This window comes from Corapipo altera, unplaced genomic scaffold (genome assembly GCF_003945725.1).
Source record: "Corapipo altera isolate COAL_440 unplaced genomic scaffold, ASM394572v1 45, whole genome shotgun sequence".
NCBI lineage: Eukaryota > Metazoa > Chordata > Aves > Passeriformes > Pipridae > Corapipo > Corapipo altera.
This window is the reverse complement of record NW_020884877.1, coordinates 933,425-948,371: the sequence shown is the minus strand read 5'-3', so window position 1 is coordinate 948,371 and position 14,947 is coordinate 933,425. Positions and strand designations below refer to the sequence as shown.

Genomic DNA, 14,947 nt, shown 5'->3' with positions numbered 1-14,947 from the left:
TGGAAGGCAGTGAAAGGGGGATGATGCAGGATTTAGCAATAAGCAGGAAACTTCCTCTTTATGGCAACAAGAGTTAATTTTTAGTGTTGATGTCAATCTGAAATAAATCAGGTTTACTCCTAGCTGTCTCTGGAGAGGTTCTGTTTCCTTTGCTGCCAGCTTCTGAGAAAAGAAGGAAACTACAGCAGTTACCTTTGAAAGGTACTCACTGTCACACTGATGCAAAACACTGTGGCTTAGTGTGACATGGTGGAGTACTGCCATTTGCACAAACATAGTGTTGAGAGAGCAGAGTCTGACATATAAGGTTTGTTATATTCATCTCACTCCCATATTTTCTGGAAACACTGAGGTATGTTCAAAGGAGAAAGGATTACAGGAAAATGTACTTGCCTTTTCAACAGTCTCTTTTGCCTTATGTCTTTGGTCCCAGTTGAGCAGAGGAGTCCACTAGAGCTGAGGGAATTAAATCCAACAAAAATCCTAGAGTAAATATCCTGAAAGATTTATTTAAAATGGGTTGTTGGGGCAGCCAACGTACTCAGTGGGATATTCATGGAATGCAAACACAGGCATTTATTATTGTTATTATTCACTAAAATTCTGCAATTCTTAAATGTACTGCTAGTGCTGCCATACAGGGGGTACACCTAGATTGCAGGAAAGCCACAGCACCATGTTCCTGGAGGAGCTCGGGGCCAAGCTGAAATCCCTGTAGGATCATAGCACTTCTTGTTTCCTTTGCAGAGAGGTATTTTCTGGAGGTAGTACATTTGTTTCCTCTCAGTGCAGAAAGCTACATACCTGTCTGTTTTTGTGAAGCACTCAGTTTGTTGGTAAGTTAACTGTTCTTTTAGTGAAGATTCATGTTGATTTAAACAAAATACACAATAGCTCCTTTAAGGTAATAGTGCATCTGCTGTGCATAGTTCAGTACAGATGGGTGTCAGCCACAGGAATCACATGGAATTGAAATTCTGTCAGAACTCTCTACCTGCAGTTGTCTGATTCTGTCTTGGTGTTTCCTTTGGATAGTTTGTGATTTATGCTTGTTTAGTGTAGTGCATATTAATACTGCACAAACTCATTATGGTGCTGCTGCAGCCATAGATGCCAAATGAATTGATGCAGCTTAGGTAGTTTTTGCTCAGTGTGCCTGGCAAATTGCATTTTATGGGGAGATTGAGAGGCAATTTGGTGAAGGAAAATGCAGACAAGAGCTACATGATCTTCATGTCATTTTCAGAGATCAGAAGCATGAAAGGTCCCATATTTCAAATCTTAGCTGTTCTGATGTTTCAGCAGAGCAGGAGTCAGTTATATGATGGCAAGGCATTGTGCTCCTTCTCAGGATGCACTGTACTGACAGCTTTAGTTGAATGTTCTAGCAGGATGGCTGGAACATTCCAACATGGCAGTATGGCTGGCTGCAGGGGACAGAAGTCTGCAGAAAGAAAGCAGGGAGATCATGTAGCTCCTCACATTCAAGCTTTGAAGTCAGGGAATGAAGGAAGAGTAGGAGTATTTACTTTCTCAGGAAAGCTCTGAAGTTTCTCTATGGTGGTCTCAGGTCTAAATCCTTGCACTTTGTTGCCTGGGAGAGGCACCACTGAATGAGACTTCATAAAGTACTGTCTGCTCCCTCATTCTCGTGTGAAGAAAAAAGTTATTTGGATGTGAATTAATAGCCAGAGCTGCAGCCTGTGGAAAGAAAACAGGAAAGAGGGAAACCTTCCATGGAGGTTCCAGCTCCCTGGAAAGTATCACATCATTCTTCCTCCAAGGATTACAGAGGTTTATGAAGCTGCAAGGCTCAGATATAGCTTTAGCATTTCCATCACACCCACACAGGCTTTGTATTAGCACGTCCTGGGGACCTGTGCTGCTGGGAGCAGAAACACACACAGGGTCTGGCCTGTAACAGTGGCCTCTGTTATGAAGTCCAGTCTAAGACTGCTGCAGCTTTTAAATAAAAATTAACATCCTAAGCTAAATTGAACTCTTTCACTGGATCTGAAACTCTTCAGTTGCAATTTCGGCTCTTTGGCTTTTTCCAGTTTTTATTTTTCACTGTCTAGGGATGCTCTAGAAATATGGAGTTTTAGACGCTCTGTGCTTCTGAGAGATAAGCTGAATTCTCAGCAGTGTTTCCATGAGCATAGGAACCCAGCTTGTGCTCGAGTGTCCTACATTCACATCCATTAAATGATTCATTCACGTATTTATAACGAGTACTGTCCTGTGTGCACAGAGATAATACTAATACAGAAAGCACTCTGTGTACCCCATGATGCCTTTAGCTCTAAATCTTTGGCTAATTCCTGCTGAAAACTGTCTATACTGTTTATTACTCGCTGATACTGTCCCTGTAATTTTATTCCATACACTGCATATCATGCAAGCATCTCCCAACCCTGCAATTAAATATCAAGCAATTTTTTTTCAGGGATGTCTGATCCATATGTCCAAGGAGACTATCCTTCTTGGCTAAAGTGGACTGTGCTACACCAAAAGCCAGTTTTCAGTTCTCTGAGCAGTATCTGGTGTGCCATTGCAGCAGTCCTGGTGTGGCCTTAGATCTGGTGGTGTTGCATGGCTGAACATCTGAATACATCTGTGGATAAAAAGGTTATTCCAAAGAGAAATCAGGGAAGAAGTTATGATTGATTTATTCTGGTTTCTAAATTTGAAAGGTAGCCTTTTTCAAATCACAAGGTAACAAAAGGGATGGTTGCTAGTGATTTTCATATGTGTTTCACGTCAGTGTGGTGTATGGCATCTTTTCTTCCCAGCTTATCACAGACAGTAGGGACTGTTCACTCAGTGGGATCACTACCAGAATTAAGTGACTTTTATTAGACTTTATGTAAAAGGGCTGAATTTCTTAGGCATCTGCCTGTAGTGCTCCAGTGGTAGATCAGATCTGAGGTCTAATATGATCTCCTTTACACACTGAAATACAGCAGGCTGTAAGCTGTCTTCAGTTACAGGTGGAAGGAGGGATTTTGGAGAGCAGTCGGGGAGGCACTTCCCAGAGTGTCAGCTCAGCTGGGCTACTGTGAGAGGTACTGCCAACTGCAGGTGAGGAGAGCCAGCAGTTGCTTATAGCATCCTTTCCTCTTGGCAAAGCAGGCAACAGGAGGGAGTCATGATTTGACCACAATTCGCCTTTGTCCAAGTAGCACCTGGTCCCCATTTCTTTTTCTGTAAGGAAAAGTTAAGAGTTCCTGCACAAGCTCTCTAGGTAAATTATTTCTCCAGGAGTGTCCTGGCCACATGGGACTGATAACAGTAAAGCTGCTTCATCCTAAAGTCAATACAAAATTTGTGTGAAGAGATATCAAGGCTCGATGGGGCCATTGAAAGCACTTTGTCCAACCTTCTGGCATAGCATAGCCCAGAGCCTTTTGCCTCTTAATTTCTGAGTCAAGTGTAAAAATTCTGTTTAAGGTGGAGTTTGTCTTTTAGAAAGATTGTCTTAATTGTATCAGGTAGAATGGAAAATACATCACAGTGTAGAAAAGTCTCACTGGGCAGTTAATGCTGACCTTTTAGGAGGGTTTGGACCCTGTTTCTGTCTGCAATGCACCCTTTTTTGTGCTAGATTTAGAGAGCTGCCAGTTATCAAAAACCTCTTCTGCTTAAAGGGCTAAATAAGATAGTACCATTTGTATATGTTTGCTGTTACAAGATGACAACAATTGTCTTTTCATGTGGTTTGTTCATGGTGTTTGCCACCCTTCTGCTTCTGCAATATCTTCCCAAAACTATTATGACCAAATCTCTTCTTAACTTTGATGCCTGTTACTGCAGTCTGTCAGTTTGTGGAGTTTTTTATTTATTTCTATCCCATTTCATTAATTCCTTCTCCTTAAGAGGTGATAAAAGACTTTCTGAAAATCTCAGTAGTAATTGTTTTGCCTTCCTGCTAGACTCTGTCACTTCCTTATGCAAGTGTGACAATGAAATCTCCAGTGCCAGAATAGATGATGTAAATTAACTAGACATTGCTTCAAAACATTTTATAATGATTCAGTTTGTTACACTGACAGTAACTAGCACTACATTAGCTCTCTTGCTTTTTGAAAAACTGTTTGATTAATTAGGAAGATTTATATGAAGCCATTCTGTATGACTTCTGTTGAATACTGCATTTTGTGTTTTTCTAGTAGAATCTGGGCAACTGGCTGCATTTACTGGCTTCAGACTTTTAGGGTAATTCTGGAAGTCCTACCAAGCTGTCTCTCAAGATCTCTAGTTCTCATTTTATGCTTTCCTTAGTTTTAATGACATCCCAGTGGTAGGAAGCTCCTCTCCGTTCTGCTCTGCCTTTTACATTAAGCAGTTCCCAGTAGGTGTTAGTGTTTTGTTAGTGTCTGGTGGACCACCACAAGTATTTTACCTACCATAATTTTTTTCTTCTGGGAAATTCCTCTGTGTCTGTTTCTAGCCTTTGTTAGAAGTGTGGATAGCACCAGACCATCTTTGTCCATGAAAAGCAGGAGGTATACCCAGACTAATACTAGTCAGCCAAATTTCATTGCTCAGAGTGAAGAAGTAGTGAGAGCAAACATACAAAAATACAATGTAAAATACATTACATGAAAAATTATTTCAGCCTTAATAATTTACATGAAAAAGGAAAGCTTCTCACAAAATATGTATATTTAGAACAGGAGTATTTAAATACCTTTTTAAAGTGTACTAATCTTGCCAGAGGAGGGGATAAGAAAATTCAGGTGGAGGACTCAGAATAGATGATGCCCAGCTTTTCACAAAAAATTCTTTGGAAGTACTTTATGGCAGTTGGTTTCTTGCTTTGCAGCCAGGCCAGCTGAAATCAATGGTATCTCTCCAGGAGTAAGCCCTTCTTAGCCTGAACTGTTTATCAGGACCAACTTGTTGAATTGCCTCATGGTTTTGTAGGTCAAGTGCCTTAGAACAGGACTTTTTTAATGTGTTGGCTATTTTCTCTTGCATTCAGGCATATAGATTTAGGGTCAGACTTCCCTAAAGTATTGGAAGGCATTTTGGTTTCTACAAATTTAATATGTATTTAGTAACAAATCACCCCCTCACAGTACTTTCTGCAAGTTACTGTTCAGTGGGTCTAGTGGAAGAGACTGTAGCTGTGTACTGCTTCAAATCTTGATGTGTGAGATGTAAATTCATTGAGCTTTAATATAAACTGGTTTAAAATCAGGCAGCATCTGCTTAATCCATGAATAGCTGCTGGCTGTGTTAACAGTCGAGAGAGCTCGCAGCTGATCTATTTTCTTTTCTCTCTTGAAAAGAAAAAGTCAATAGATATAAAAAGAGTAAGTAATAAATATTTCTACACTGCACTGATGAGGCATTCTTGGAAAACAGCAAGCTAAACAACTCTACATAATTCAGTAGATGGAAGAGTGGACTGAGAGTCAGGAAATAATTATGAAAGCTGGGAGAAAATTTTCCTTCTATGACAAGATGTGAAGCAGAAATTTTTAGTGGAAAACATCCGTTTGCAAGGATTCATATTTGTGGTTTTCTTAAAATATTAAAAGTATAAAGGGGCTGTGATTTGGAAATGCACCTGGAGGGGCTCTAGGAAGTTGTCATTTAAACATCTGTCTGCCTATGATGGTTGGGGCCCCCGAGGTAGAGAGTGCCGTCCTCAATGTCCCATGGCAGTGGGACTCCTGGGATAATGCTGTGGGTGTGAGGTGGCAGAAGGACTCTGGAGCAACCTGTGCCAAATACTGTACTTTCTAAACATACATGCAATGGAGTTGAATGGCAGCACAGCCAAAAAAATGGCCTTTGTTAGCCGAAGTAGAGTCTGAATTTCTTGTTAAATGCTGTGAAAGGGGAGGGAAAAATAACTCTCAAAGATATAAAAAGGCTCTCCGAAAGATGCAGTGGGGAGAAGTAGGAGAAGGCACAGATGAAGTTTAGATTTAAGATGTTAAAAAATGATTATTTTATCCAAATCAGATGGGTGGTTAGTTCTTTTAGAGTATTATTGCCACCAGAACCTCAGCCCTGCTCTAAATCAACCCAGCATTTCATCAAGAAGCCTATTCTTTGCTATAAGAGACCAAGAGTGCACAATTACTGGTTTCTTTTCCCCCTTGCATAATAAAATGGGGAGATTATCATCAAGTTTCTATTCAGATTTTAGGAAGGCTTTTTTATTTTATTTTTAAAACCCATCTTTGTCTGTAAGAGCTCCCTGTTCAGGCCAGCATGCTATAATGATTACTGCTGTAAAGCCTTCAGTGGAGATGTGCTCTATTTCATTCTCAATGAGGGTTGATGGCGTTTTGAGAGGCTCAGAATATCCTTTGATTACTGTATAAAACAGACTGAGGGAGATGGCAGTGCAGCATGTGCATAGGAGGGGGGCCATTGCTCCCAGGATCACTCATCAACTTTCTTTTGTGCTTTTTTTTTTTTTTTGTCTTCCATGTCACAATCACAAATCAAGGCCATGTTGTGGTTTTGGTCCCATGCCCCATCCTCCCTCCCTGTTTTGGGATTTGAAGCTTGAGGTTTGTACAGAAAAGGAGCTACTGCTGCTCCTGTGTTTTGGACAGGTGCTGCAGCATATGAACAGGAGCAGTGCCTTGACCCCTCTCTCCCACGGGGAATTGATAGAATAGCTAGGAAATGGTATGTTGTCCCTTCCAAACTGTGGGGAACTGGTCCAGTGTTAGAAGCTGCTATTTACTGTAAAGTGTCTTGGAGACTGTATTAAAAAAGGAGTGACAGAAAGCTAGGCATGGGTGACAGGAAAGATATAGGAGTCAAGGAGATTGAAAGGGAAAGATAGACAAGAGCATGCTGTCTCCCTTCCTGCTTTCCTATTTGACACTCGTGGTGCATTAACACAAAATAATAGGGAAAAGGAATCCTTGTATCATGCTTAGATCAAACTGCATATTGTGCCAGCTGAAATCTGTTTGCTAGCCGGTCAGAAGGATTAGGGTTTCTGAGGTCAGGAGAACAGGGGGTTTCCAAGGAGAGCTTTTGATGCCATATAGCAGGAGAATCTTTTATTCCCAGCGCAGGTATAGGAGATGAGTCTATGGAAAAGCATTTCACCTTGTTTCCCTGTCAGTGTGCCTGGATACTGGGGTTTGTGCCCAAATTGTGCATCTCTTAAGAGGTTATTTTCATTGGTGGTCTTGTCATCTTTTACTCCTTTACTTGATGAAGTATTACACTGTACATGGTTTATGTCTGGTATTTCCCAGTAACAGCACAGGAAATACTCTGTGCAGTATCTAGGTTTGTTCTTTCTTATACCACTATGCCAGGTTTGTTAGGCATGTTTTGTTCGTGATATATGCCATTCACTGTTCACAGTCCAGACTAAATTACTGCTAGAAACCTGTATTCAGATTTGGATCTCCCACTGCATATGGAGAGTTTGTAAGTCTGAAAACATACTCTTTCTCTCTTATAGGAGACAAAATTGTGCAAGAGAAAGTTTGAATGACTGATCTGAAACTATGAAGTCAGTCAGTACTGACCTGAACCCAGGTGGCCAGTGAAACACTCCTACTGATTTTGAACAAGTTCAGGGATGTCTTAAACCCAGCACACCGCCAGGATATGGTCTGTCACATCCAACTGACACAGGCAGCCTGTGGGAACTGAGTTAGAGCTCAGGCTGCCGTCTAATCTTCCCTGTCCTCTGGCAAACAGCAACCAGAAAACACTTACATACAGAAAAGTCTTATTCATTGTTTCTTCTATTTGTTTTTTTCCCTCACTTAACTGGATGTTTTGTGTCTTGATTGTAGAAGAAGCAATTGTTAGAAACTGGAGCAAACACTTAACACAGCATGGCTCTTACACTGGTTTCTATATTTGTGATCAACAGTCAAGGTAAAACATGTAGACGTATTTTGAGAAAAGTTAATGCTGGAAAAGTGACTGCGAGTTCATCACTTCCAATACAGATTCATTGATGCCCAGTGGAACTTGACAGGCATTGAACTAAGGGCATGGTAAATTGTTGTATAGCTACTGTCCACAACCTGTGTATATTATTCCTGCCTTTTATTTTTGTTGAGTAATAGGCTGTCTATGGAGAAATGTGTGTCATGTCCTCTTGCATTAACTCAGGTGTGCCACTTTTCTCTGTGTGTCCATGAAATAGGTGATGTAAGACACACACCCCCAGTTTCAGAGGATGTACAGCTGCAGCATGCTCTGGCTGTTTTCTGTGTTCTGAAATGCTGCAGGGGGCCAGCAATGACCTGCTCCTGCCGAGCCAGGATGGCAGTGATACTTATGGGAACTTTCCTCCACCATCCTGGAGGAAAGTGCTCAGTGGGGAATGGAGTTTCCTTAAGAATGGTCAGGAGCCCAGGCTGAACAAAAGAGGAATGCCAGACTTGTGCCAGGTAGTGCGAGCTGTAGGGATGGATATACTTGAACCGTTAGGGCCCAGGGAGGCGTCTAATCCTTTCTTTTTATATACAACCCTTCTCTGTGCAGGGGCTGGGACCAGAAACCCCCAGAGGTCTGCAAAACCTGATAGGAATTACTATACAAATAACATTTCATTTCTGTTTAACATTACACAGCCATCGCATGGTGTGTGTTTTTTCTTTGATTTTCATCTCAGACCTGTTTGCTGGGGGCTCTCTGGAGCAGGGCAGAGTAATCTGTTAGTTCTGTGGTCAGAGGGAAGCAGGACTGCACCCAGGCAGAGGTGGCTGTTCTTCTGGTGTGGTCTTTCCTATCTGAATTTCAGTTCAGACCAGTAGTAAATACCAGGCTACTCCCTTAGAATAGAGCTGGAGTTTGCTTGGGGCTGTCGGGACAGCTCTGTGTGCTTTAACTGTAGCCACACCAAAGCATCCTGAACATTATTCAGATCCACTCACATAAAAGAGCTATCCTCCTTCCTAGAGAACTGCTGGAATTTTGGTGCTTGCAGCAAGATCTGCTCAGCGTGGTATTTTAGGATGCTGTGGTTTGGTGACTCAAGCCTGGATACTGCCTTGGCTTGAAATCAGGTAAAGAGTTTCTAGGGGAAGGAGGAAAGTGAGTTATTTCTGGAGACACTCAGCCCTGGACTGAATTGCTACAGAGAAGTGTTGCAGAGCTTGATCGAAACAGATAATCTCTTGAGTTGCCTGAAGCATGGACTATGAGACTGAATAGGACTCATGAGGAGCATCCATGTGAGAAAGTGGGAGTGTTTTACTCCTGCTTTATGGTTTGGTCTTTTTTGCATGCAGGAGCAGAAGGAGAGTGAAAGGGAGCTGGGTTTCATGCAGGTAGGAGCACTATTAGAGTAGGTTCAAATGTGTGTGTGTGTGTACACTGATGTTGCCTTTCCTTCAGTAAAGAAAAATCATTCAGTCCTGTGAGCTTAGCAGGCTGCTTAAGAACAAGAAACAGCAATAATTGTGGAACCCTATCAAATGCGTATGCATGTCATGGTGGATGACAAGCAAAAGCAGCTCTGCAGCAGCTTGGGGGCTGTTGGGAGTCTGTGCTAGCCAGCGAAGTATGGGGGGACCAGATCATGCTGTAAATAAAGTCCTGTTTTTTTCTATTTGGTGCTAGTCCTGTACCACCTGTTGCCTGACAGCAGCACCACATCACTGAGTACCTTCAGCATTTCTTCCACCTGAAACATGCCACGGGTTCAGCTTTGAAGGCAGCCGTGGTCAGCTGGAGTGGGATGAGCCGTAGCATGGGCAGCAGGACAGCCACAGCTCTGGGTGCCAGGCTCAGGCACAATGCTAGACCCAGATGGAGAGAGACAAGGCAGAGGCATATTCACACAGCTACATGAGTGGCAGGACCCAACATAGCTTTGATTTCATTACAGTTTAACACACAGCTAGAAAATATTATGTCCCTAATATAAAGAAGGAAATATTTACCTTTGGGAAATTTGAGAAGCAAGGAATTGGAAAATTAGATTAATGAATAGAAAGCAATAACACAAGCCATTATTCACAGAAGTGTTGTTTGCTGCTTTTTTATCAAGGCTTATTTTACACAAAACGTTAGCTGTTACAACAGCTGATGCGTCACTGGTGTTTCATACCAGAGGGCCTCAGAAAAGGCTTAACAGGACATTTTCTTGGGTTTTATCTTTTCTCCCTGTTGTCATTTTTTTGCCTAAAATTCAATCATGGTATAAAGAATGAAATCTTGGGCATTACTGATCAGTGCTGCTCATGGGCACTTAAAAATCCATGGCTCCTTCTGGAGCATGCTGAGAGTTTCAGTGTCAGTGGATGTGTGTACTCCAGAGCTAATGGATATAACACACATTACACTATCAAAAGGGAGTCAGTACTGATTTATTTTTTTAAGTATGCAAGTTGAGGCTTTTTAAGTAGGCTTATGTAGTGAGGTCTTTAAGCAACCAGATTCTGAAGCCTCTCTCCATCTCAACAAGCTAGAGATGATCATTCAGGTGAGACTTTCAGGATCAGAAATACAAAAACCTAGAGCTTCCCAGTAAAGGAACATCAGCTCTTTTTTTCAAGATAGGGATCTTGTCCTGTATCAAAAATAGCGTGGCCAGCAGGACCAGGGAAGTGATCCTCCCCCTGTACTCTGCGTTGGTGAGGCCACACCTTGAGTATTGTGTTCAGTTCTGGGCCCCTCAGTTCAGGAAGGATATTGAGGTGCTGGAGCGGGTCCAGAGAAGAGCAACAAGGCTGGTGAAGGGACTGGAGCATAAGTCCTGTGGGGAGAGGCTGAGGGAGCTGGGGTTGTTTAGCCTGGAGAAGAGGAGGCTCAGAGGTGACCTCATCACTGTCTTTAACTACCTGAAGGGAAGTTCTAGCCAGGTGGGGGTTGGTCTCTTCTCTCAGGCCCTCAGCAATAGGACAAGGGGGCACGGGCTTAAGCTCCGCCAGGGGAAATTTAAGTTGGATATCAGGAGAAAATTCTTTACAGAGAGTAATCAGGCATTGGAATGGGCTGCCCAGAGAGGTGGTGGATTCACCATCCCTGGAGATTTTTAAACACAGATTGGACGTGGCACTGAGTGCCATGATCTAGTAAATGGACTGGATTTGGACCAAGGGTTGGACTCGATGATCTCGGAGGTCTTTTCCAACCCAATCGATTCTATGATTCTATGATTCTATGATTCTATGATTAAGATGCAAAAGCAACACTTCCTCCACACTCGCCCCAAAAAATCAAAATCAACAAAGTTAATTGGATTGCACATAGAAAAGAAGTGATATAAGTTTTACCTGGAAAAATCCAAAATGTATTTTCTTCTCACAGTATGATTCATGGCCTGAGCAGTTGGCTGAGGATAGTTATCTTGGAAGCCTACAAAATTATGACCTCATGTTGGAATTAGCAGGCAATTTAAGGACATTTAAACAATTATATTACGTTTTCAACCCCGCTAAATGACAGCTGTTTCTTTGCCTCCTTTTTTGTATGGAATAGTGGCCACAGGGCATTAACTCATGGAGATAAACAGTAAAGAAGTAAAAATATGTGCAGACAGCAGTAGTTTGGAGAAGTACCGTATGTTAGGGTCTGTGTTATGGGTGTTTAGTACAGAGCTAAAGGGGAGACATGAAAAAATACCATTATTGTGATCTTAGTTGGTAAGTCACTGACTGGGAACAGTCTTGTCAGCACAGATAGCAAATGCATTAATGCCAGTCCATTCTCTCCTGACATCTTGGGACAGGACTGTGCTAAGAGAGCCTGTTATTACGCTGTTACAGTTGCAGAGTAGGTATTTAAATGGTAGAGTCACAGTCAAGAAGATCTAAAGATAGGACTGTGGGTTTAGCCTTTTATGCTGAGCATGGAGCAGAGCCCACAGACACTTAATGTGGCCATCCTAGAACAGTATTTTTTTAAGCTGCTAATGATCTAAATAATTACTGGCAGAGGAGCATAGCCCCGAGTGGTGAAGTCCAGACTGCTGACAAAAGACCTGCTTTTCTAAGTTACCTTTAAAAGATCACAGTGAGCTGGAAACTGAAACAACTCAAAGAAAGTTCTCCCCTTCTTCAGCCAGAAGCAAGGAACTACAAGTGGAAATTCATGGGAGTGCCTGTGTGAAAACAGAGAGATGTAAATGAGAGCTGTGTAATACAGCACGGTGTAGTACTGGATAGAAAAGGGGCGGTTACAGTCACTGGTTTAGTGTCTACAAATAGCAGGCAGCAGCCAGCTCCCATCCCCTGCACAGAGCACTAACACAGCATTGTTACAGCCCTTTTTACTTGTGCAGTCTAGGGGTTGCAGCCACCTTGGAAGACAGAAGAAGGAAACCCCTTCTTCAGTCCCACAGCCTGCAGGTGCAAGGGAAGGAAACTGGCAGCTTTGCAATGAGGGTAGAGGGTTCTCAACAGAGCTTTGGATTCCTCGCTGTTAAGAGAGTTGGCTCTCTTTCTAGTCACCACTTTGTATTCTTTCTCTGGATCTTACCTGTAATCATCAGTTTGCCTAAAACTTTACCACCCTCTATGGACTGTAGTTTACTGCTTACCTGTCTTCAGTCTTCTCCATCTTTTTGGAGTAGACGAAAAGCTGGCCTGAGTTCAGGTAAATACGAGATCAGAGGGTAAATCAAAGGCAGGTTAAGTCTCCTGCAGTGCAGTGTCTTACAGCCATCCATAGATGTTTCACAGTAGCATCTGGCAGGCTCAGGGGATGTTTTTTATCCATTTGTCTAACACATTCTGCATTGTAACCTGTCATTGCCCATGTGTCATTACAAGTGGACTGTAAATCTGTAGGGGGTTCAGAAGGAATTTGACCTCTGCAATCAGAGCATCTCTAGTTTTCAAGGTCTTCCCTGATTAAAGGGATCTTCCCAATTGTCCCAAGCAAACCTTTTACACAAACCTGCCAAGTTAGAGGTTTGCTGCACAGTCTGTATCTGGCTGTGTATTGATGTCTGTTCCCTTTCAAAAAGTAACCTCTGGTAAAGTGTGTTCTGTTCCCTCTTCTGTTATAGCCTTCACTCAGTGTGTGAGCTGAAGTGTGATCAGTAGCTCTCCCTAAGACTAGTGAGACACACAGTTTGTTGTTGTGGGTGAGACATTTGCCATGACTGAATTCTTTGAACTTGGGATCCAGTTAGGAAATGTTACTGACATGCATGTTTCTCCCCATTAGCTCATGCAGCTCATGTGGCTTGTTTCATTCATGTGACCTCTTGTTACATATCCATCATCCATTTTTCTTTCCTATTAGAGTGAAATTGGACACAGCCCTCCTCCTGCCTACACCCCTATGTCAGGAGTAAGTATTTCACATTCAGCCTTCATCCTTTAGGTTTTCTACCTTCCTTCACTACTTTTTTTCTGTTTCAAACCCCTTTTTCCTGCATAAATGACCTAAAAGACAACAGGAAATGAAATGTATACAAGAGCAATCAAATATTCAAGATCTCCACACTCAGCCTGGGTTTGTATGCAAACTCTATGGACCCACAGCCAAAAGACTGCCAACTTTTCTTGAAAAAGTGTTTAGGTAACAGGCTTGGTTGAATCTGTACATTTTTCCTTCTTATCTACAGGTCATGATGTTGAAATTTCTTTTCATGCCCTTGCTGACAAGCAAAATGGTCGTTGAGCTGAACCATTGAGTTGAGGTGCCAATACAAACACAGTTCACCAGCCTGAAATGCACTTCCTGATGGAATTACACAGGATGTGGGTGACCCTGTGATTCGCAGCACAGTATGCCCTAAAAGAATGCCACTCAGGAATTAGCAGAGATGATAATTACTCCAGTCAGGAGATTTCCCTAACATGAGGTTTAAGGGTTTCTCAGAAATCAGAGAATGTTGCCAGAGTAGTAGAAGAGGAGATTCCGTGTTTTCCTCCTGCAGCTGTGTATATCCAACCTCCATATGCTTAGTAGGAGACAAGTTTCCTGCCCCATTTCCAGCACTGAGCACCACTGGGCAGACGGATGCTTTGCCAGTCCACAACAGAACCCGTGCTGCTGGTGATCTCGCAGCACAGCGATGACTTGCTGTTGAACCCTGTCCCCTCCTTTCCCATGCTGTCTTCTCTTTTCCAACAGAACCAGTTTGTGTACCGGGATGGTGGCTACACTGCAGAGGTGCCGATGCCATACAGAGCTCCAGGCTGCATAATACCAGAAGCTCCAGTTGCTCAGGGGGCCACAGCAGAGATCTTTGAAGATGCTTGCTGTAATGGCACACTGCGAAAACAAGTGGCAACCCTGGCAAAAGAGGAAAGCAGCACCCAGAGGTACAGTGCTGACCCCACAGTCTTCATGCCCGAGCGGGTCGTCCGGGGAGAGCTGGATGAGGATGGGTACATGACACCGATGAGAGACAAACCTAAAACAGGTAAAGAATAGTCTTTCTGGTCTAGTCTGACTGCATTCTCTCTCTTTGCACATCTGCAGCTTTTCATCAAAAATGGCTCTATTTAGTTACCCAGCAATGTTGAAGCGTTCTGACTAAGTTAATATTTCTTCACATGGGGATTTGGTTTTCTTTTCTTAATTTTCTACTTTAAAAACTTAAATGTGCCAATATGTCAAGTTTGGTAATTCCCCCTTTTACTTTTTTTTTTTTTGAGTAATCTCAAGAAGAATGAAAGAAAACCAAATCTCTTTCTTATCCAAACTCAAATCTCCAGTTATTTACAAGAAAAGGATCTACCTTTGGCCAGCCAGAGTACCCACTTTGCTTTGTTTATTGATTTTTATTTTCATGGCATCATGTTTGATAAATGTCATGTTGAACCTATCAGAGAACCAATATACACAGTTGGCATTTTATACCCAAGAGAACTTTAGGATTGAAAGAACAAGATGTGCTTCAGAGAGACCATCACTGCAAGGTGCTGATTGCCTAGATCTGTGCCAGCTCATTGTGCTGCACTTCCCACTTTGCCATCATTCATTTCTTCCTTTTTAAATAGTGACAGCCGTCATTTAGATGTAAGGGTATGTGTCA

The 14,947-nt window shown here is 42.4% G+C and overlaps 1 protein-coding gene across 2 annotated transcripts in view; it reads left to right on the top strand.

The window, feature by feature from the left end:
- Window positions 1–14,947, top strand: part of ERBB4 (erb-b2 receptor tyrosine kinase 4) — a 599,687-nt gene that overhangs the window by 574,397 nt on the left and 10,343 nt on the right. Inside the window, exons 26-27 of one of the 2 annotated variants that reach the window (XM_027636901.1) lie at window positions 13,204–13,251; window positions 14,041–14,332. In XM_027636901.1, coding sequence (XP_027492702.1) covers window positions 13,204–13,251; window positions 14,041–14,332 — 340 coding nt within the window. The remainder of the gene's footprint in view (window positions 1–13,203; window positions 13,252–14,040; window positions 14,333–14,947) is intronic. The other variant, XM_027636902.1, reaches the window with a different exon arrangement.